The sequence below is a fragment of the Alligator mississippiensis genome, chromosome 1, assembly GCF_030867095.1.
Source record: "Alligator mississippiensis isolate rAllMis1 chromosome 1, rAllMis1, whole genome shotgun sequence".
NCBI classification, from domain to species: domain Eukaryota; kingdom Metazoa; phylum Chordata; order Crocodylia; family Alligatoridae; genus Alligator; species Alligator mississippiensis.
The window spans coordinates 154,644,690-154,668,512 of NC_081824.1; the positions used below are offsets into that span (position 1 = coordinate 154,644,690).

The window sequence follows — 23,823 nt, forward strand, 5'->3', positions numbered from 1 at the left end:
CCTGAGAGGTGGGGAGGCAGTGGGGGAGCCCTGAGGGGCAGGAGGGGGGAGCCTCAGGAATGGGAGGGAAGAGGGGAGCACCAGGAGGCAGGGGGCTGTGGGAGCCCGGAATGGAAGGGGATGAGGGATGGGTGGGGATTCTTCCCTTTCAGTCCTCCAGGTTCCTGCTTATTATGGACAAGTCACAGTTGTGCAGGTCTAGAAAAGTTAGAGGTTTTTAGCTTGAATGTGTGACTCCTTTAAACTTGAGCTAACACTAACACTTATTACCACTTTGAAAAGCCTAAGCATAATTTGTAACAAGGCCCTCTATATCTATGGGTTTTGTTTTCATGTTAAAGCCAGAAATTTGGTCCTCAGAGGTTGTAGCATTGGATCAGTTTTGTCAGATTTTGTCATCAGGGACAAAGGAATGGATCTGCTGCCAGTAGGTACCCTGCTGGGAAATACTAGCATGCCTGGTAGAGAATTTCCTGGAGGCAGAATGGGACTGTGGAACTACTGAAGCAGGGTCCTTTCATTCACTGTTAGGCCGTCTGGAAGTGGATGGTCATGGTCTGTTACACTGCCATTGAGCCACAAAGCCTTCTGATGGTGCCTAAGAAGGTAGAGATAGCAGTGCCCCTAATATCAAGTCTGGAGCTAGAGATGAAGGATCTTTTTAAAAGAGGGTCCCTGGCCAAAGATCTGGGACTAAGCTTGATAGATGAGTATTAGCAAACCTTAACATGTCTGACTCCTTTCTTTTACAAAAAGCAAGAATATATACATATAATATTCAGTATTCTTTAGCCCGCTGTCACTAGCCCACTTGACTTTATGGGACAGTGGCTCATGTTTCCCACTAACAAATGTCTTATACTTATATATCATACTTCTTTTGTGACATTTCTTACTCACACATCTAGCTTGCAAAGAAGGGTAGGAACATGCCTACTCATAACTCAGATTGATCGACAGTAATGTCTTCTATCATTCTTTTTGCATTTTGCATTAAAGAGTCATTGTAAAAACTCCAAAACCAGCACTGGGGGCAGAGAGCAAGTTGAATGTGGTGCATCACTTGCTAGGAGATATCCTCCTAGTGGTGCTGAAATACGTCTGTGCTATGTCATATGAAAAAGCCTTCTAGTGGCAGTCCTCATTACAGTTCTTCATGCAGGGAAGGCTTCATGGACAACAAGACTCAATCTCTAACAGAAGGGAGTGTTTGGAAGTTTGGAGAGAGGCCCCATGAGAGAGCAAGATTAACATATATATCAGCATATAAAGAGTATATTTTCCAATCCTGCATGGCTGAATCCTGGTGCTTGCTAGTCCACCTCTGTGAGGGGATGACGTGGCTCTGTGGGCCAGAGGTTGGGCATCCCCATTCTGTTGTTCTTCTGTAGTCAAGAAATAAGTGAAAGTTCATGGCTGACATTTCCTGAGGGGTGTCTTGAGCCTAAAGATATTCCATCACTGGAATAAAGGAAAGGGATTCCTTCTATCTCAGGTTGAGAGAGGTGAAAAGAAGGGCCACTGAGGACAGCAGCCCACTTCAATGAGGGGATCCTTATTTTGTGTTACTTATTTTCAGCTTTGTAACTAAATGCAGTGTGTTGCTTTATGAGATTATGTTGTGGTACTGGAACAAAACTTTTTTACTTTATTAAATTGACATACTTTGAGCTACATCCTTCTTGGGTTGCAGGGAACTCTGGCAGATTGAATAAGGTAAGCAGAATCTGCACATTTGAGGAATGCTCTGTAGAGACCATAGTTTAGTTGATCTGAAATCCAGTAAACCAATGTAAGATTTGATTCTTCATTTTGATTATATAGCTTTACACTAATGTAGAACAACTTGATTCAGTGGAATTAGATAGGTATATTCAGCTTATGAAGTAGCAATCATGTCATAAAATATCAAAATATGTTTTTCAATTACACTTAACTGGATTTCGTTTAGATTATGTGCATCTCTGTCTCCCATCTCCTTCCTGTCCCCCATAGATATTTGGCTAAGTAGTTAATGATTGTTACTAGAGGGATAAACAAACCCACAATCTTCTTTCAATTCCTATCAAAGAAAAAAAAATCTATCGTTCAATATTTATTTCTGGTATTACTATTTAATTGTATATCTATATTTTCCCTTTAGGAAAAATTGGATGTAGGGATAAGAAAAGAAGTGGATGGAATGGGAGCACCTGAAATAAAATATGGCGACTCTGTATGTTATATACAACACATAGATACGGGCCTGTGGCTCACATACCAGTCTGTGGATGCAAAGTCTGTAAGGATGGGATCAGTGCAACGCAAGGTAAGATGGGTGATAAGAGTATGTTTTTTATTCAGAGATAATTGGGCACAACGTGTGAAGAAAAATGTGAAATAAAATCATTATCCCAAATGTTTTGCACCTGCCTTTGTATTCTGATACAAAAATGTAAAGTGCTTCTAGACATGTGAAAATCAAACAAAGTATTATTGCAAATATTTTTAAATTGCTAGAAGGAAGAGCCATATAAAGTTACAAGAATAGTAACAGTCCCATATAAGATATTCTTTTTTCCTGTGTGTTGTAGTTATGGTTGAGGAAGCATTTTAATTCAGAGTCTCTGCTTTCAGAAGCTTGACAGTTTAATGAAAATATCATCCTTTGGGCTAAAATTTTTAATTCTTTTCATCCCATAACTATTTTTTTCCTTTTAAAGGGTGATAGCCATGGTCAAATAACATTTAATCTCATTGAACAAAAGTAGAGAAAAAATGCTTTTCACCATTTCAGACATTTTCTGGCTGCTGTATTTGTGCTTCCTTTTAAATTTCTAACTTGGCATGAAATTAATTCTCAATGAGGAAAAATGCCTGAGGTGTCTCTGAAGAAATAGCCTAGATGTAATTGAGTAGTTATTGAGAATAGCATTTTGCACATCCACAGAGCACTATTTTCTGCGAGTGTTTTACATCATGGAGGTACAAAGGTAGAGCAGCTATGGGTATGCCTGGAGTAACGCAACTTGAAATACATTAACTAGTTATGGTGAACCTTCCAGGCTCTAAGAGCATCTATACATGTGCTCTGGCATGTGTGTGTGTGGGCAGGGTGGACTTTAATTAGAGCGGATTGGCTCTGGGAGCAACTCTCATTAAAAGTGCCTGGAGCATCACATGTATTTAGCATATTGTGCTTCAAAATGGTAGCAGAGGTGCTTTAATTAAAGCTTGTTCAATGAGGTTTAGTTAAAGCACCTCCACCGCCATTTTGAAATGTAGGTACACTGAATACAAGCAATGCGGAGGTTGCTGAAGCGCACTAATTCAAATGGTCTAGCAGACTCACAGCAGACTTGATTGAGTTGGCTGTGACGCATGCTAATTAGCACATGTTTGAGCAGAGCTTTGTCACGTGTATAGGTGCTCTAAGAACCTCATCTTAATATTAGCTGCATCTCACATGGTCAATTATAATCTTTCTTCTTGATTTTCATCATAATCTATCTGAATTTGCATCCAATTTCAAAGCTGCACTATATAATGCTGTACACTGAAAATTAAAACGTAGGGTGACTGCAGCTTAGCAAAAAGGTTGCCAAACTGGCAGACCTCTTTTAATACCATATTTCATAGATTTCAGAGACATTAGGGCTGGAAGGGACCTTGGAAGATCATCGAGTCCAGCCCCCTGCCCCAGGGGCAGGAAGTCAGCTGGGGTCACAGGATCCCAGCAAGATACATAACCAATTGACTCTTAAAGGAGCCCAGAGTAGGTGCTTGCATCACCTCTGGCAGCAGTCTGTTCCAGGTCTTGGGAGCTTGGACAGTAAAAAAAGTTCTTCCTTATGTCCAGTCTGAAATGTTCTTGGAGGAATTTGTGACCATTTGACCTTGTCATCCCATGGGGTGCTCTGGTGAACAGGCATTCCCCCAGATCCTGATGTACACCCCTTATATACTTATAGGCAGCCACTGGGTCGCCCCATAGCCTGCGCTTTTCCAGGCTGAAAAGTCCTATAGCTCTCAGCCTCTCATCATAAGGCCTGTTTTCCTGCCCTCTGATCATGCCTGTGGCTCTCCTTTAGACTCTCTCAAGCTTCTCTGTCACAACCCAAGGGTGTGATTTTGTTTTTGTGTGTGCTTTGGCAACACTGAATTATTTTCCCGCCATTTTGGAGCTTTCTTTGCAGGGTGCATTTCTTCTTTGCATCATAGAAATGCATGTTGCAAGGAGTTCCCGCCATTTGTATTAAAATTCGAGCCCCATTATTGGCTTGTGTTAAAATATTCCCACGTGGCGGCTAGCGATTGGCTTGCTAGCTGTATAAGAGGCTTGAGTGGTTTCTGCCCAAGTTGGAGGACTCCACAACCATCTGGAGAGAGCAAGAGGAGGGCTTCACGTTTTGTGAAGCGCTCTAAGCACTGCGGAGCCTATTGGACCCAGCGTATTCAAAGAAGGCAACAGGGGTCTGATCAGCCTCTAGCCTCTCCCCGTCACCGAGCGCAATCCTCGACGTATCCCTCTTCCCTGCACGCAAAAGGATCCATGGAGCCTCGAGAACTCCGTAGGAGTGATCCAAGTACAGTCTGAGTCCTCAAACTGGGGATTTAAGCGGAGCTTTGCCTGGGAAACTGTCCAGCCTACACCGCGACCATCTACGATGTAAGTAAACAATCTTGAATCAACCATTACGCGTCCGTGCCTAATTCTAGCGTGTCGCCTGCTTTCTCCGACCCAGCGTGCCCGGGCTGCTGGCCACAGCCCACGCGGCGTGAAAAAGGGCCCGGATCGCTCCCGGCCCGCACATGGCGACGAGGATGGGATCAGGAGGAAGCACGCTAGAGCTAGAATTAGTTAAGAACTGCCCTTGGCGCGGTGAAAAACACCAAGTGAAAAGTTTTATGGAGCTGGAGGTGCATATCGCTTACCACCAGGCGGGCGGAACGGGTGAGAGATGTATCAGTGGACGCCTTTCGCTGAAGGGAGAAGAGGGAGCTTCCGAAGACGGAGCCCCGAGAGACAGGGAAGTGTATTTGCACCCCGCGGCATTCGGGTGTATGATGAGCGACGAGCGGGTCCTGTTCAGGCCCCTCGATACTGTGTCTCTCGCCAGAGTCAACCCGGCGGGCGCAGTGAACCCAACCCTCACCCGGGAGTGTGCACGTTGCCTACGATATGCTCGGGAGAGTGAAGAACCGGTGCCAATCGGCTGGTTCTCCCCTTTCATGGTGGCATCTAGATTAAGGGGACACGAGCTTCCATCCGAGCTCCGCGAAGATCTGGAGACGGAGGAACGCGCCGCAGATGAGAGGGTGGCCCTACAGTACGACAAGGGGGGAGAATTGAGTTCAACATTCCGTACAATTACTGATCTAATGAATAAGAATTTAAGTTTGAAGGCCCAGCTGCGTATGGCTGTTCAGGCGGTCAAAGAAGCGGCTGAGAAAAGGGATCCTGAAACGCCAGCCCAAGATGGCGCCGAGCAAGAGGGAGACCATGTGGAAGAACCAGAAAAGAAGGGTGAAGCTTCGGAGGAATCCGTGAGAGTTCGGTCAGCAACTCTGCCCATCGATGCAACGTCGTCTCCGGCAACCCCGCCCAGCGACGCATCACCACCTCTGACGACCACGCCTTCCTGCCGACGAAAGGGAGAATCGAGCAGAGGAGCGCATCCGCCCCTCCTGCCTGAAGCAGTAACAGCAGCAGCGACTCCCGCAGAACAGTTCAGTCTACAACAACGACTAACCGAGTTGCTACTGTCTACTATGCTCGCACCAGAACTGAACTACAGGATTTGTGCAGAGAATCAAGAATCCAACCTGAAGAAACTCTAGCTGTATGGTTGGGACGTTTAGTCGTGGAACTTGGATCCGATCTGCTAAACCAGGAAGAAGCACGCTTCTTGGTCAGACAAGCTTCGTGGAGTAGAGGACATGCCACTGACATCGACATGATAGTGGTCAACGCTCACTGGCCTATTCCACTGCCAGCGCTTGTTGCAGGACTGATCGGTCAAAAAGCCCACGCATGGCATGATGGACGGCCAGAAAGTACCGGCGCAGAACATCTCATGCTAGCAATCATCGGAGTCTCGTACTGTGCCTGGAACCCCAGAGCATGTGCGCTGGGATTGACATCACTCCAGTGAACAAGACCATGGCCTCATCGTCATCTACAAGACCCTGGAACCGTTCCAGTAACTGTTCACAGCCTAGATAGTTGTCTTGAGATTTATGGGCTAAAGAACATCGTCGTCCTCCGGATTCTGTTGAACCCAATGGTGAACCAACCCATAAGCAATCTCCTTCGTCAGTTGTCACGACTGCGTATCCTAATGGAGCCAAGATTATCTATTGATCGGGACCATCGACACCCGACCGAGATTCAAGGCACAAGACACCGCAAATCCGATCTTCCATCATTGCCACAGAGAACACCAGAAGAGCGATACATGTTTGGATTTCTCCTACAGCGTTCTGGACTCAATAAGCGGCAACTTCGGATTTTAGGAGACGCAGGCCAATGGCAACTGGCCTATGAGTTAGGTTTCCATTATCTAGAAGAGTTAGACGACGGCTCCTCAACGATTTCATCTAGTTGAGTGTATGAAAAAGGATAGTTTAGAGTAGCAACCACTTGTACCATAGAAAAATAATAGTAAAGTTCCATGAAAATTCTGTAAATATGTTGAGATGCGTTAACTTATTTTTCTTGGAGAGTTTTTGTTTACAGATCCGGAATTCAGAGTGCGTGGTGAAGAAAAGCCCCGAGAAGGATAACATCACCGAGAAGTGAGGGCCTGACGTGCGACTTCGCCATGACGCCTACTGAAGTCCTGATCGTGCAGTTTTTGTTATGAATCTAATTATGTGTGTGTTTGTGTTTGTTATTGTTTAATTTGATCCCAGGAGAAGGAACTTTTATGTTGACGAGTTTTGTGTGTGTTTGTTTGTTTGTTTGATGACTTGTGACAAAACTCTGGATCACTCGAATAATGAAAGTACAGCATAATTCAGCTGTGCCTTCAGCAAGGGGGGATGTCACAACCCAAGGGTGTGATTTTGTTTTTGTGTGTGCTTTGGCAACACTGAATTATTTTCCCACCGTTTTGGAGCTTTCTTTGCAGGGTGCATTTCTTCTTTGCAGCATAGAAATGCATGTTGCAAGGAGTTCCCGCCATTTGTATTAAAATTCGAGCCCCATTATTGGCTTGTGTTAAAATATTCCCACATGGTGGCTAGCAATTGGCTAGCTAGCCGTATAAGAGGCTTGAGTGGTTTCTGCCCAAGTTGGAGGACTCCACAACCATCTGGAGAGAGCAAGATGGTTGCTCTAAGCACTGTGGAGCCTATTGGACCCAGCGTATTCAAGGAAGGCAACAGGGGTCTGATCAGCCTCTAGCCTCTCCCAGTCACTGAGTGCAATCCTCGACGTATCCCTCTTCCCTGCACGCAAAAGGATCCACGGAGCCTTGAGAACTCCGTAGGAGTGATCCGAGTACAGTCTGAGTCCTCAAACTGGGGATTTAAGCGGAGCTTTGCCTGGGAAACTGTCCAGCCTACACCGCAACCATCTACGGTGTAAGTAAACAATCTTGAATCAACCATTACGCATCCGTGCCTAATTCTAGCGTGTCGCCTGCTTTCTCCGACCCAGCGTGCCCGGGCTGCTGGCCACAGCCCGCGCGGCGCAAAAAAGGGCCCGGATCACTCCCGGCCCGCACACTCTACATCCATTTTAAATTGTGGAGCCCAGAATTGGATGCAGTACTCCAGCTGCAGCCTCACCAAGGCCAAGTACAGCAGGAGGATGACATCCTGGGATTTGCTAGAGAAGCATCTATGGATGCAAGCCAGAGTTTTGCTCACTTTGCCGGCTGCAACATCACATTGGTGGCTCATATTCCTCTTGTGGTCAATCATGACCCCCAAGTCCCTTTCAGCCGCGGTGCTAGCAAGCGTAGCACTGCTGAGCCTATAAGCATGCTGCAGATTTTTCTTCCCAAGGTGGAGTACCATGCATTTTTCAGTGTTGAAGGCCATCAGGTTTTTCTCTGCCCATTTTCTCAGCCTGTTAAAGTCAGCCTGGATCACCATCCTGTCCTTGGGTGTGGATGCTTTACCCCAAAGTTTGGTGTCATCAGCAAACTTGGCCAGTCCACTTCTGATACCAATATCCACATCATTAATGAAGATGTTGAAAAGAATAGGCCCAAAGACAGAGCCTTTGGGGACCCCACTGGTCACAGCGCACCGCAATGATTGACTTCTGTCAACTACCACTCTCTGGGTCTGACCTCAGAGCCAGTTCCCTAGTCAGCGGACTGTGATGTATCCGAGGCTGCAGTTGACCAGTTTTTCTATGAGATGATCATGGGATACCAGATCGAAAGCTTTTTTAAAAACAAGATATATGATCTCAATATCTCCTCCTTTGTCCAGGTGATATGTCACCTGGTCGTAGAAGGAGATGAGATTGGTCAGGCAAGACCTACCTGCAACAACTCCATGCTGGCTATCCCTCAAGAAGTTGCCTTCAGCCAGTTTGTCAAAAATGGTCTGTTACATGATTTTTTCCAAGATCTTCCCTGGGATAGAGGTCAGGCTGATGGGCCTATAGTTCCCCGAACCTACTTTTCTCCCTTTCTTGAAGATAGGCACCACATTGGCCTTCTTCCAATCTTCGAGCACTTCACCTGAGCGCCACGAGTTCTTGAAGATCCATGCCAGTGGCAGAGCTATGATGCTTGCCAGCTCCTTAAGTACCCTGGAGTATGAGCTGTCTGGGCCAGCTGACTTAAAGGTGTCCAGCCTTTCAAGGTATTCCTTGACATGGTCAACATTGATGAAGGGTAACAATTCTCCCTTGCCCTGGCCGTCCCGTACTGTATTGAGCAGGGCCGTCACTTGGGGCTGGTGAAAGACCAACGCAAAATACCTGTTAAGCAGGTTGGCTTTTTCCTGGGCATTGGTTGTCAATCGACCCATATGGTTAAGCAGGGGTCCAATGTTATCCTTGCTTTTCCTCCGGTTCCCCACATATCTAAAAAAGGACTTTTTATTGTCTTTGATACCTGTAGCCATTTGGAGTTCAGTTGTAGCCTTGGCTTTCTTGGTTCGCTCCCTACAGGTCTGGACCCATGCAGAGTACTCCTCCTTTGGGGTGGATCCAACCTTCCATCCTTTATAGGTCTTTCTTGTTAGATGCAGGAGCTCTAGTAGTTCCCTGCAGAGCCAAGGGGGCTGCTGTGCCCTTTTGCTGCCTTTTCTCTGAGACGGGATAGACACTGCTTAAGCTTTCAAGATCACTCCCTTGAGGAGCAGTCACTCTTCCTGGACTCCCTTCCCTTTTTGGGTCAAGGTTCCTTAGGGCCTTGCCAACAAACCTCCTGGGCTTATCAAAGTCAGCTTTTCTGAAGTCAAGGACTTCTGCATTGCTGACTGACTTGCAAGCTTTACAGAGGATGGTGAAGGTAATCAGCTCATGGTTGCTGTCTCCCAGCTTCCCTTCGATCATTAGGTCAATGAATAAGTCATCCCCCATTGCTGGTACCAGGTCAAGTACCGCTTTGCCTCTTGTTAGTCCATAGACTTCTTGAGTCAGATAGAGCTCATCCACACACAAGGAACCTTTGTGACCCTTTGGATGAGGCCAAGTGCTCTTCCCATGAGATGTCAGGGTAGTTGAAATCTCCCATGACAACCATGCACTGGGAGTACGTAGCCACAGCTAGTTCTGTGGTGAATTCCTGGTCAAGCTCTTGATCCTGGCTAGGAAGTTTGTAGTAGACTCCCACCATTGTGTCCCCTGTGCTGTGTTCCCCATGGATTTTAACCCAGAGGGTCTCCAATCATCCCCCCTGGGTGCCAATGTCAGCTTTCAGGGACGTGTAGCTTTCCTTGATATAGAGAGCTACCCTCCTGCCCCTTTTTTTCACATGATCTCACCTATGACTGGGCCACAGGTATAGACAGCTATGCCCTGTACAGGAGGAGTCCCACCAGGTCTCCATTATCCCTATAAGATTGTAATCCTTTTTGTTTAGCAGGAGGACCAATTCCTCCTGTTTGTTCCCCAAGCTCCTGGCATTGCTGTACAGGCACGTAAGTGTCCCATTGGGGGTCCTTACCTTCCCTATGGATTGCTCTGGGGCTGGGGTAGGGATGTGGGTTCCCTTGAGTGCCTTAGCCTGATAAGTTTACAAAACCTGCCCAGTGGGCTTGCAGTGGTGGTAGTCCCCCATCCCCCAGTGGGCACTGTTTAAAACCTGGTCAGGCAGGTCAGCAAGTCTGGCTGAGACGAGCTTCCTCCGCAGCAGAGTGAGGTGGAGGCCATCTCTTCCCAGCAGCCCACTGCCTGTCTCACCAATGAGTGGACTGTGACCGTGGAAGCCAAAGCCTTCATGATGACACCAGCACCACAGTCTTTGTTTGACTACCTCGATCCGTCTCTTCCTCCTCAGCCCATGACCCAGAACTGGGAGGAGCAAGTAAAAGACCACCTGTGCTCCCAACCCCCTAAGCCCCATTCCTAGAGCCCTGTAGTCTTTCATGACCCAGCTGGGATTGCTCTGAGTCATGTCATTGATGCCCACATGGATAAGGAGCATAGGGTAGTGGTTGCAGGGCCAGATAATCTTTGGGATTCTCTCTGCTATGTCCCAGATGCAGGCCCCCAAGAAGTAGCAGACCTCCTGGGCTAGGGGGTCAGGGCAGCAGATTCATAGATTCATAGATGTTAGGGCTGGAAGGGACCTCAATAGATCATCGAGTCCGACCCCCTGCATAGGCAGGAAAGAGTGCTGGGTCTAGATGACCCCAGCTAGATGGTTATCTAACCTCCTCTTGAAGACCCCCAGGGATTGCCCCCTCAGTTCCCCTCAGGAGGGAGTATCCCACAACAACCACTCTGCGTTTCATCTTAGGGAGAGTAGGGATGGATGATCCTCCCTTACCTGCAGAAGCTTGCATATCTGCAGGCTGCACTGGGGCTGTAAGAGGTTTGTACCTGTTGCAAAGCCCCAGAGAGGAGGGGATCTTGGTGCAGCAGGCCTTGGGGCCCTGGACCACCTTGGTCCAACCCCCTGGCTGGACTGTATGGGAGATCCCAGAGTGATCTCTTGTCCTGGAAGGTGACCTTGGTCTACCCTCTTCCTCCAGGGGGTGAAGGGCCTGGCAGTAGGAGTCTATCTCCCCTCACCATCCCTGATGGCATGCAATCTCTGGACTGCGGCCTGGAGCTCCTCTATCTGGTGCCCCAGAGACTCCAAAGTGGAGCAAACCTTGCAAGGGGAGGTGGCCATGCTCCCGGTCCCATGAGCCTGGAAACATGCCAGGCAGTCCCCGCAGCTGAGAGCCAGAGGCTCCATCCGCGCGGAGCCTGGAACCATGGGTTCCATCTGGGTGGAGGCCTTTGAGATGCCAGAGGGGGACCCGTGGGGTGTGGTGTGTGCCCATCCACATTGTGCTGCTGGTGGTCTGGCTACTGATGGGACTACTTTCCCTGGGGCTCACTGGCAGATCCTTGGGCCCTCCTGCTTGCCCTCCTGCACAGACTTGTGTGCTAACTCATGCGCTGGGCACATAAGCATGCTTTTTTGCACGTCCTATTCACGAGGCTCCTGTCACGTGGCTCCCTGTGGGGTTGGGAAAAGTAGGAGCTGGGGGCTGTGACCCTCCTTGGCTGCACTCAGCTGCCTCCCTGCTGGGCTGTGTCCCTCTCACCATGGGCCCCTGCTTACCTGCAGGTAAGCTCGGGCTCACTGGGGATCCTGGGGTCTTTTGGCAGGGGGGTCCTTGAGCTCATGGGAGCGCAGCGGGCTTTCACTTGTGCATGTTGCATCAGAGCTGGGACCCAAGTGCGGCTTCTGCCATTGCCGGGCCCTTTTAAAACAGCATATGTACAGAAGGGCCCACTGGTGCTGCACTGCTCTGGGGGTGCTAGGGGGGTCCCTCCCCCCCACTGAAGGAGGGGACAGGTAAGTGCCCCCCCACCTTGTCTCATGCATCAGTGGCCTGGTTGTGTGGGTTCCTGGGGGCTGGGCCAAGTAGGAGCCGGGGGAGGCGTGACCCTCCTTGGCTCTCCTGAGTTGCCTCCCTGCTGGGCTACGTCCCTCCCACCAAATGCCCCTGCTTACCTGTGGGCAGGCTGGGATCATTGGGGATCCTGGGGTCTCTTGGGGGGGTCCCTGAGCTCATGGGGGTGCAATGGGCTTTCACCCATGCGTCTCACACCAGAGCCGGGACGCAAGTGTGGCTTTTGTCGTTGCCAGGCCCTTTTTAAATTGCGCGCATGAACCAGAAAGGTATCAAGCCAGTCTTCAGTCACCCCTTTAAAATGTGCATGCTATAGGGCAGGGGTGGCCAACCGGTGGCATGCATGTCACAAATGGCATGAACAGCATGTGTGTGTGTTGTGTCAGATCGGGGAGGGAACAGGCAGCACAAGAACAGATAGGTTAGGAAGCAGAAAGCGGAGCAACAGATTGGGCAACAGAGGGGATTGGAGTGGCACTTGGAGAGGGTGCAAGGTTAATTTGTGGCCTGCCTGCTAAAAAATTGCCTCCCCTTGCCCCTGCTGTAGGATTTGCAAATACTACATCCCAGACTGGAGAAAATGTGAATGGAACCTGTGGTCTAGTGATGTGTAAATCTTTGTATTTATTTCTATTCTCATTATCTTTCACGCTGTCTCACTTTCTGTACTTCAATTATTTTTCATTCTGTTTCTCAGTAAATTGCAGCAAGAAATCTTCGGCTTCTGCTTAAAATATGTTTGTTTCTCAAAATGTCCTAATGCTTGTTCTGTTCGCTCTGTCTTCCTCCGTGGTGCATATACATTTGAGTTTGAGATCTTCTTTGTCCCGCCAGTAGTTATTCACTGTTCACATTCTTTCTCCGTAACTAAACAGTCAGAGGAACAGGCTCTTAGACTGGTAAATCCTTGAATCAAAGACATAAAAGCTTGGTATTTTTGCATAAAAATGAGTATACAAGATGAGATTACGAAGTAATTATTAAATAAATACCACATTTGTTTGAAATTATAAGTAATTGAATGTGACTTTATTGTCAGATACTTTGTTTCCTTTTATTTTCTCTTTTTATTTTTAAACAAAAGTCATGGAAACAGTAACATCTGATATGGTTAAAATTTTATAGAAGCAATTGTGTATCTCAGGGAATTTCAATTTATGTATAATATTGTTTAATATAAAAAAATGACCTGGAACATTTACACTACAAAGGTTATGCTTAAGAATGAGTTAGATAACATGCACAATAGCCTGCTCTGATTAAATTTAGAGTCTCATTAATGTTCTATAACAAAGCTAAGAGGGCAAATGAAACTCTTTGGAATCAGTGTCAGTATCAAGTCCTTTTTGGTGTATGTCTGAACTTTAAAGGGTTTTATCTGTGTGGATAAGGGGGGAAAACTGATATTTGGGATAGTTCTGCTCATCATAGATATGGCACTAATTAAAACAACCAAAACTTGACCATGCATGCAAAGAAACCAAAGACTTTATAATTGGTACCTCAGAGAAAGCCATGGAACTGGCAATCTAATTTTAATGCAATTGGGTTTGCTGTATTCATCTTGGTCATTTTTCTAATCCATTGCTTTCTCAGACATATGGTGTAATGGTTTGAAAGATGTGTTCTTTGTCTTGCCATTACAGGCTATAATGCATCATGAAGGCCACATGGATGATGGTTTGACATTGTCCAGATCTCAGCACGAAGAGTCCCGTACAGCAAGAGTTATCCGTAGCACAGTCTTCCTCTTCAACAGGTTTATAAGGTAAGTTTTTAATGCTGTTTCTTCTTGTCTTGGCTTTTCTTGTGTTCTACCCAGTGATTATTTACAAGGACAGTAAGAGGCTTAGTATAGAGAAAGTATAGACCAGTATTTGTCAAACCAGATCTTTGCTGTAATTCTTTATCTGTAATCAGTGAAAGAGAATCTTGAGTGGAATTAGTCATTTTTTTCCATTTTCCAATCTTCCTTTATTTTTAGCCTTGATTTAAATTAATAAAAATGCCATAAGAATTTTGTTTCAAACTAATTGTATAGAGAAATTTCAGCTGCCAGATTTTTACCTACAGAGAGGTGCTTAATAGGCAAATAGCAAGCTCTTAATTTTCTAACCATAGTTAAGATGTCATGATTAATATCACAGGTTGATGTTTTTGCCAGGAAAACGAAATTCATTCATCAGTTGCTTAAAAGAGTGTAGGTACTCTACAGTTGTTGTCCATGGACACAAATTACTACAAGCATCTTTTCTCTTTATGTATTATTGTCGTTCTTGTTGTTATTTCTTCCACTAGTTAAGATTATGATCATGAAATACTGAGTGCCATTGCATTTTTGGTCAATATATTTTATATGGCCAAACTTCATGCCAAACTTAAGTGATTTATTTGTAGTCAACAGGAGAGAGTAAATTTATTTCTTGTGACTAAATATAATCTCAAAATTTTGTGAATTTGCTGCCCTAAAGTGAGCCCTCATAAATCTTTTTGTGAAGATGTGAAAGAAATATTTTAGATGTATTGTGTAGATGTATAGTTAATTCTTATGTCTCCACTTATTTTTCCCTTCCTCTTCAATTAGATCTCCAGTTCAAGTTTGAACTCTAGGTACTTTAGCCAGACCTCAGACTATTGCAATTGAGGCCCAGAACCGGTGGTTCATTTTAGGCACCCCGTGGCAGGGCCTATGTTGAGTGGCACTATAGCACCCTGTTTTGGGAACATGACTCCTGTCTCCTCTGGTCCTTCAGAGCCCTTTCCTCCTGCTCATCTGCCATGCCTTGATGTTGTTTAAACAAAAAAAGGTTTGGAGGCTGCTTGAAGCCAAGAGGACATTCAGTCCACTGTCCAGCTGCTCTCTGTCCAATCTGCTGTGGCCCTTTCTGGCTCTATTTGTGCCTTTGGACACTGGGTGCCCTAAGAGCTGTGTTCGTGGTCTCTGAGTGCCCCTATGGCCATGGTCATGCTTTGCAGATGGTACTGGTTATCACCTTAGTGGAGCAGCTTGCTCCAATGCAATGTTTGGCCTCTCAGGCCTCAAAGTCTTTGGGGCTTCAGCCTTGGCCCACTTCCTTCTAGCTTGGCCTCCTAACACATGGCCTACAGCCCTGGTCTCCTATTCTGGGCCCCTGGCCTCTATCTCCAGCTCTTGCCCTTTCTGGGCTCCAGCCTCCAGCTCTTGCCCTTCCCAGGCTCCAGCCTCCTGCTCTCACCCTTCCCGGTTTTAGGCCACCTCCATATTGTCTTGCTTCATTCAGGCTTTGGCCCTCTTGGCTTTAGCCTGCCAGTCCTATGCCCAGCCCTGCCAAGGATTAAAACAGCATGCCTCCCAGGTATCCTGTGGCTTCTCTTCAACCCCTTTTAGTTATACTCAGTCCGCTGGTAAAATTTAGAACAGCGGTTCCCAATCTGTGGTACAAGTACCGCCAGGGGTACGCAGACAACCTGTCAGTGGTATGTGTTAACAGATTTATTATAATTACTTAATATGACAAAAGTTTGCTGGTGGTAGTTAACGTTGTATTGTTTTAAATTGGTGGTCCACAGTCTGTCAGAGTTTGGAAACTGCTGATCTAGAACATAAAGGCAAGCTGTCGCTTTGACAAAACATCCTCACTTTGGGTAAAAGTGCATTAGAAAATAAAAAAGGCAAGCTATCACTTCAATGAAAACCTCCCTGACTCTGGGTAAACACACATCCCCTGGATTCTCGCTGCTCTTCCTTTGGAGTGCCTCAGTGTCTGTAAGGGGATCTTACGCAGTTGCTCCTTCTGGAGAGCTTAGCTCCCTGCAATGCATTCCCCCAGCTTCCAAGGCATTTGGCTTATCTACCCTGAAGCGCTGCCTTGTTTGAGTCAAGTGACTCACTAGACTGCACAAATGTTCACCTTTTGGGCTAATGGGCAGTTTTGTCTTCCATGCTTCAGCTTAGGTCTGCATGCACCCCTTGTCCCTGATGCTTATCTACCTACACAGCAGGCTGGTCGGCTGTGTTTTACCTCCTTTAAATAACATGAATCTCTGGCTCCCTGTTACACACCTTCCCCTCTTCTTTTGAGCACACAGCTGGGGTTATTGACCTCTCTTGGTCTCTAGACCCTTATTCCCCTCTCCAGGCCATGAACTCCCTCTATTTGAAGGGTCTTTGCTGGTCCTGCCTGCCCTCCTGTCTTCCTCTAGTACCAGGGCAGGAGTTTTCTATTACTTGACTCCTCACTTTCCTCCTTAGCCTAGCGGGAACATGCTTCTTTGGGATGTCCTCTACTTCATGTCTTCAGGATAAGAAGTCTGCATTGATGTTCTGTCTCCTTGGACAGTGCTCATAGAGAAATAGTATGATTGCAAGCTTAGAGGGCCTATCCATGTACATTGAGGCTGATCCAATATGTTGTAATTACAACATGCTGGAGCAGACTCGATTAATTGAGTCTGCTGGAGCATGGCAATTACTGTGTTCTAGCAGACTCCAGCATCATGTGTATCAGTATCCCATGCTGAACAATGGCAGTGGGGGTGCTTTAAGTAAAGCTCATCATGCGTTTAGTTAATGCATCCCTTCCACCATTTTTCAGCATGGGGACGCAGATTCATGTGACACTCTGGGTGCTTTAGTTAGAGTGAACTAGGCAAAAAGGGGGGCATATAAAAAGTGTAAATGGGGAGAGATTACTAAAGAGGAGTAGACCTCCTCTGCTCGTGCTTGTAGGGAGGCAGTTAGGCAGGCCAAAGCTACCATGGAGCTGAGGATGGCATCCCAAGTTAAGGACAACAAAAAATAGTTTTTTAGATATATAGGGAGTAAAAGGAAGGCCCAGGGTGGAATAGGACCCCTACTAAATGGGCATAAGCAATTGGTGATGGGCAGGGGGGACAAAGCTGAAGTCCTCAATGAGTTCTTTGCCTCAGTGTTCCTAAGTGAGGGGCAAGACGAGTCTCTCAATGGGATTGTAGAGAGGCAGCAGCAGGGCGCTAGACTACCAAGCGTAGACCCTGAAATGGTGCAGAGGCATTTGGAGGAACTGGATGCATTTAAGTCGGCAGGCCCGGATGAGCTCCATCCGAGGGTACTGAAGGCACTAGCTGACGCCATTGCACAGCCACTGGCAGGAATATCTGAACACTCATGGCGCACAGGCCAGATCCCAGAGGACTGGAAAAGGGCCAATGTGGTCCCCATTTTCAAGAAGGGGAGGAAGGAGGTCCCAGGCAACTATAGGCCGGTCAGTCTCACCTCCATCCTAGGCAAAGTCTTTGAAAAAATTATCAAGGCACACATTTGCGAGAGCCCGGCAGGAAAAATTATGCTGAGGGGAAAGCAGCATGGGTTCGTAGCAGGTAGATCATGCCTGACTAATCTAGTCTCTTTTTATGATCATGTTACAAAACACCTGGACGCAGGAGTAGGGGTTGACGTCGTTTACTTAGACTTCAGGAAGGCCTTCGATACAGTATCCCACACCAGACTGGTGAACAAGTTAAGAGGCTGTGACTTGGATGAATGCACGGTCCAGTGGGTGGCGAATTGGCTAGAGGGCCGTACCCAGAGAGTCGTAGTAGATGGGTCGGTATTGACCTGGAAGGGTGTGGGCAGTGGGGTCCTGCAGGGCTCGGTCCTTGGACCGATACTCTTCAATGTCTTCATCAGCGACTTGGACGAGGGAGTGAAGTATACTTTGTCCAACTTTGCGGATCACACAAAACTGTGGGGAGAAGTGGACACATCGGAGGGCAGGGAACAACTACAAGCAGACCTGGACAGGTTGGACATGTGGGCAGAAAACAACAGAATGCAATTCAACAAGGAGAAATGCAAAGTGCTGCACCTCGGGAGGAAAAATGTCCAGCATACCTACTGCCTAGGAAATGACCTGCTGGGTGGCACGGAAGCGGAAAGGGATCTTGGAGTCCTAGCGGACTCCAAGATGAACATGAGTCGGCAGTGTGACGAAGTCATCAGGAAAGCTAATGGCACCTTATCGTGTATCAGCAGAGGCATGACGAACAGAACCAAGGAGGTGATACTTCCCCTCTATAGGGCGCTGGTCAGACTGCAGTTGGAATACTGCGTGCAATTTTGGGTGCCGCACTTCAAGAGGGATGTGGATAACCTGGAGAGGGTCCAGAGAAGGGCCACTCGTATGGTTAAGGGCTTGCAGGCCAAGCCCTATGAGGAGAGACTAGGGCACCTGGACCTCTTCAGCCTCCGCAAGCGAAGGTTACGAGGCGACCTTGTGGCTGCCTATAAGTTCATCACGGGGGCACAGAAGGGAATTGGTGAGGTTTTACTCACCAAGGCGCCCCCGGGGGTTACAAGAAATAATGGCCACAAGCTAGCAGAAAGCAGATTTAGACTGGACATTAGGAAGAACTTCTTCACAGTTAGAGTGGCCAAAGTCTGGAATGGGCTCCCAAGGGAGGTGGTGCTCTCCCCTAGCCTGGGGGTCTTCAAGAGGAGAGATAGGCATTTAGCTGGGGTCATCTAGACCCAGCACTCTTTCCTGCCTATGCAGGGGGTCGGACTTGATGATCTGTTGAGGTCCCTTCCAACCCTAACACCTATGAATCTATGAGTGGCTCTTGAAGCCACTCTAATTAAAGCCCCCCCACCTCCTGGAGCATGTGTATAATTGCTTTAGTGTACATCTTGTCAGTCTTGCATTGTCCTTTTTCATGGACTGCAACCAATATAAAGGGGCATGATCCAAGGTGAACCTTCAGCCTAACAAATAATATTGGAACATCTTTATCACTCACTTGATGGTGAAATGTTCCTTCTCAAAGGTAGAATATGCTGTCGCAGAGCTCTGAGGTGCCTTGCTTCTATAGAGGAGAAACTGCTATAGAAAAAGCCCTAGCAGTGAATAAGGAGCCCAGCTGTTGGTTGCCAGGGCAGCTGGAGTCAGCAAACGAACCACATCTGCCAGCGGTCAGCTGGCTGTAAGGGGCAGGGCCTGGCTCTTATAAAGCTCAGGAGCTGAGCCCAGGGCAGTTCCCTGCCAGCAGCCAGAGAGGCAGGAGCTCCTAGGCCAGGATACGAGATGAAGCCGGACCGCAGGTACAGCTTAAACTGAGTAAAGGATGGCAGCTCTAAGATGTCTGAGCAACATGGTTTTAGCCAGGTGGCTTTAAGTTATGTTACAGCCTAGGGGCTTGTGTTTTGCTTTGTTGTTGTTACACCGGTGATTTGGGTGAGGCTATTAGGGGTTGAAGGAGGCCTCATAGGGGACCCACAGTAGTGTGGGGACCCCAATGCCAGTAAGGGCACGGCGTACGGGGTGCATAGACCCCAGCCCCAGAGAGGGGGCACTATTTAGAAGCCCCAGTGCGGGCATGATGAGCCCCTGAGGAAGGGCGTAGCACTGCGGTGAACCCTGAGGAAGGACATAGCATTGCGGTAAACCCCGGAGAAGGGGGTAGCAGTGCGGTGAGTCCCGGAGAAAGTGGGTAGCAGTGTGGTGGGGCCGAGAGACAGGGCGGCTTTACTGAGAAAGCCCTGAGACAGGGCGGCTTTACCGAGAAGGCCCAGTGTGGGCACGGAGAGCCCCAGGAGAGGGGCAGCGTTCCTGAGAAGGCCCCAGAGAAGGGGGCAGCACTTAAGGCCCTGAGAGAGGGCAGCAGTACTGAGGGGCGCCAGAGAAGGGGGCAGTATTATCGAAAGGGGCAGCATTGTGGAGAAGGCGGTGTTATTGTGAAGTCCCCAGAGAGAGGGCGGCGCTGCAGAGGATCCCTGAGAGAGGGCAGAGCTACGGAGAGGACCCCAGAGAGGGCGAGTGTATATTTGACAGACCAACGTCTATTCCAGCTGCGAGGCTTGGGGTGTGGTATAAGGGGTAGTTGGAGCCATGCATAGCCCTTAAGGCTAGGGTGTCCCTGAAGCACCCATCATAGAGTGATAACCCATAAGGGGCCCGGGAAACCACAGGGTCTGAACCAACACCAAGAAGTGACCAAGAGGGCATAAGGCAGCTTCCCAAACTTATCTAAACATAAAAGACGTGGCGGGTGAGAATTAGAGGGTGCCCTTGGGCTGACTTGGCACGGAGAAAGGGGCCTTAAGGAGATCGCAGCCCTCCTGTAGGACCCTGCCCGTGACATATGCTTTTTCTTTTGGGTGTAGTTTCCGGCTTATATAAGTAATGGGAAACTTCGTCCCCTCTTTCCTTTGACATAATACTGTTTTTAATGCCATATTTCATGTATCAGCCTGTACAATACATGGTTCATTGAACTCTGAGGTATAAAACACTGTGGAGTGGCATAAGGCTTCTCTGGCCTTCTGGAAGGCCTATTCTGCTTCCTGGGACCACTGCACTTTTTTAGGCTCACTAGATTGGGGGTTGAAGTTGGGGGGATGCTGGCCAGTCCACAAGTGGGGGAGGGCGGGGAAGGGATGAGGGGGTGAGGGTCTAAAAATAGTCCTGTGACAGGGGGTTGGTAGGAGAAGTGCAGCCCCAGGACTGAGACCAGTGGCTGACTTTTTCCACCCCTGGGACTGCGCTGGGAACTGTACAGAAGTTTGATTCATCAATCTAACTTAGATCAATCTTACCTGAGTGCACATCGATCCAGGTCTATCTTAGACAGGGTTCTGCCATTTTTAGACTGGTCTATGTGTGCCAAATTTCTGTACAGTTTGCACTTAAGTCCATGTGACTAGCGATCTAAGTGTAAGGTCCATACCTGGGCAAACTAAGTAAGATCAGATGACCATTTTTAATGTTATCTAACCTCCCCCTAAGCTCCATGAATGTCTGTACTTAGCCACTCTTCTGCGTGGGGAAGTAAATAGATTAAGTACTATTAATTAGCATTCTACAAACAGGGTTTTCATTCTATTTATTTAAATAAAATAAGGAAATCTAGTAAAACTGTTTTATCTAAACACATAATTAAATCCTATTCAATAAGCTGCCTAGCCATGCATTGGTCTTTACAGTGAGCGTATTCTGGCTGCAGTGGAACTGCTCACATGATGAAAATTGGGTATTTTTTCAGGCATATTGGTAAAACAAGTCTTTAGAGCTACATAGAAAGTGAAGAGGTAAGTCTAATAAGATACAATCTCACTCTTGCTGAAATAAGTGATTTTCTATGGGAGAAGGAACATGGGCGTTGTAAGTCAGGCATGTACATGTTCCACATATATTTAAATATTGAGTTATCTATTCTCATCAAAAAAACCTTTTTATTCTTCAGTTCCTATTCTTTCTGTGCCTATAGAGATTAATAACTTCAGAAGTGTTTTACAGTTCTAGTTCCTCATTAGAGGGAGAAATGTGGGATGATGCGATGAGCAGGTTTACAAGTTAGTCTTCCTTTGTTTTGCCCCTTGCTTTTCTTTCATTACCCCAAATGTGGGGGAAAACCAAAGAGGGTCTTTTTTGGGTATTTCAAGTATAGTAAAACTAATACCTGTCTCCTTTACTAGCTCCTTTTTCCAGTGCCTCTGGCTCGTAGTAGGGGGAAGGAGTACTGAAAGGACAGTGACACTAACCTTGATGACAGAGGCTGTTGAAAATGCATTTAGACTCTTGGAGGGACATCACTTCTTTTTAACCTTCAGTCAGGAACCCAGATTTTCTTTTAAAATATTTAATTTTTTATAACAAATTAGTAATTTTCAAGACTTTTTTCATTTTAGGGGCCTTGATGCTCTCAGCAAGAAAGCAAAGTCTTCCACGGTTGACTTGCCTATTGAGTCAGTCAGCCTAAGCCTTCAGGACCTGATTGGCTACTTTCACCCACCTGATGAGCATTTAGAGCATGAAGACAAACAAAACAGGCTAAGAGCATTGAAAAATCGACAGAATCTCTTCCAGGAAGAGGTAATTTTTTTTCTTTCTCATATACTTCCAGTGATGTGTGTGCTAATAGTTTTTTTTACAAGCTTTGATTTTTCCAGTGATTTTAAGCTGGATAGCTTGGTGGATATAGTAGATATTACATGGGAAACTCCATTTTTCTAAATATCTAGGCCCAGATCCTAGTCCACATTTCAGGTGTCTAAGTTCTCTTTCATAGTTCAAAAAAGTAGGCATCTCACTTCAGAATATAATCCTATTTCATCTAGGGTGATTTGTACTTGTTTCATTTTGTGAATGAGAAGCTATATATGAATCTGGATGGCAATTCTGTTTTGCCAGGAGAGGCTGGTAGCTTTCTCATTCTTTCACTGGATAGCCTTATGCACTTAGGTCATATCTGTTGCTTGCAGACATTAAAAAATAAAAGTGCTCTACCTGAAATAGCAGCACATTACTTCAACCTGGCACTGTAGCATTTATATAGATTGGGCACTTCAGTTGGGCTTTTTGGTGCTTTTAGCTAAAGCTGATTCAATCAGCTATTACATAGACGTGCCAAAAAAGCCTCACTAAAGCGCCCAATCTATACAGATGCTGCAGAGCCAGGCCCAATTAAGATGCTGTCTTTTCTGGGCCTGTGCTGCACTTGTAGGTGGGAATACCTACTAACACATAGTGCAACCTATGTGTTATTAGTTCAAAGCCAAAGGCTCATGATATACCATATAGTTCATTGGGCTGGGACCTAGCAGGGTCAACAGCATTTCAAGCCATGGAGACCCCACAGCTCAGCACTGCTCAGTATGTGTGTGTGTACCCTGGATACCACCCCCCCCCCCAAAAAAAAAAAAAAAAAGACCCCACACACAATTGGAACCAGGTGATCTTGGCATAAGTCATGGGATCCTCCAAAAATATATATGCAAATGAGGTGCAGGGCAGTTTGGTCCAGCTCTACTTCATGGCAGTCAGGACCATGCTAATCATGTACAACAGGCTGAGAGAGGGGCAACAGAGGAATTCTGGGTAAACTGTTTGGGGCCCCCTTTGATGTTTGCCAGACATTTGGGCTAGGGACAGACATTACACATAAACCAGTTTAAGCGATTAGAAACTGGTTTAAACCTGTAACAGAACAGATGTTCCATGTATATAAACCAGTTCGAAAATGGCTGAAACCAGTTTGAGATAAACCTGGTTGAATGTAGTAGTATCAGACTTAACTGATTTGGGTCAAACTGGTTTATGCAATGTCTGTCTCACACCCTTTCCTGGTTTAAGTGAGCCACCCCGCATCCCGGCATTCTCTCTGGGCTGGGCACTCTGGTCCACAGCAGAGCTGGCCCTGTCCCTCTGCTCCCTGGCTGGAGCTCTGGCAGAGACTGCAGGCATCTGCCTGGCTTCCCCCTGCTCCCCCACCTCCCCTCACCACTACCTGCTCAAGCAGCATTTACCCTCTGCCTTACACAGACCCCTCTCAGCATTAGCTAGTGTACCACATTCTGGATACAGTCTGTGCTGTGGGAGACAGGACAAAGGCAGACAGGAAAATGTCAGCTTAGGGCTTTTGGGGGCTAATCAACTGGTAGCTGGTCATGTCCTTCCATTCCTTCCTTGCAAAAAGTTGTTTAAGAAGAGCTTGAACTAATGAGAGAGACTTGTTTTGTTTGATGGGCTGATAAATGCTCTGTTATCAACTCCCTGTGTAACTCCCTGCTGTGTAACTCAATACTCTGTTATTCACAATGGAGCGGGGAACCCCTTCCTAATCAGAGCATCGTGCCGGGGCCTGGTTATGCCCTCCTTCCAGCATTGTGGAAGGGAGGGCTGCTGTAGCACCCCCCCCCCCCCAGCTTCTAGCCTGAGCCACTGCAGACATGTGTTTGCATTTCTTCAGTCCAGAGGGGATGTCTGTACAGTTACAAACTGGTTTAGCCTAGCCAGGTTAGACTAACCTACAAACATTGAATCATTTCAGGCTCAGGCTTTTTGAATG

At 47.0% G+C, this 23,823-nt stretch overlaps 1 protein-coding gene across 1 annotated transcript in view; it reads left to right on the forward strand.

Moving 5' to 3' along the window:
* The window catches only part of RYR2 (ryanodine receptor 2), an 875,416-nt gene that overhangs the window by 419,518 nt on the left and 432,075 nt on the right, over positions 1–23,823 (forward strand). The window contains exons 11-13 of the mRNA XM_059715710.1: positions 2,144–2,308; positions 13,668–13,789; positions 21,665–21,848. Of these exons, the coding sequence (XP_059571693.1) occupies positions 2,144–2,308; positions 13,668–13,789; positions 21,665–21,848 (471 nt within the window). The remainder of the gene's footprint in view (positions 1–2,143; positions 2,309–13,667; positions 13,790–21,664; positions 21,849–23,823) is intronic.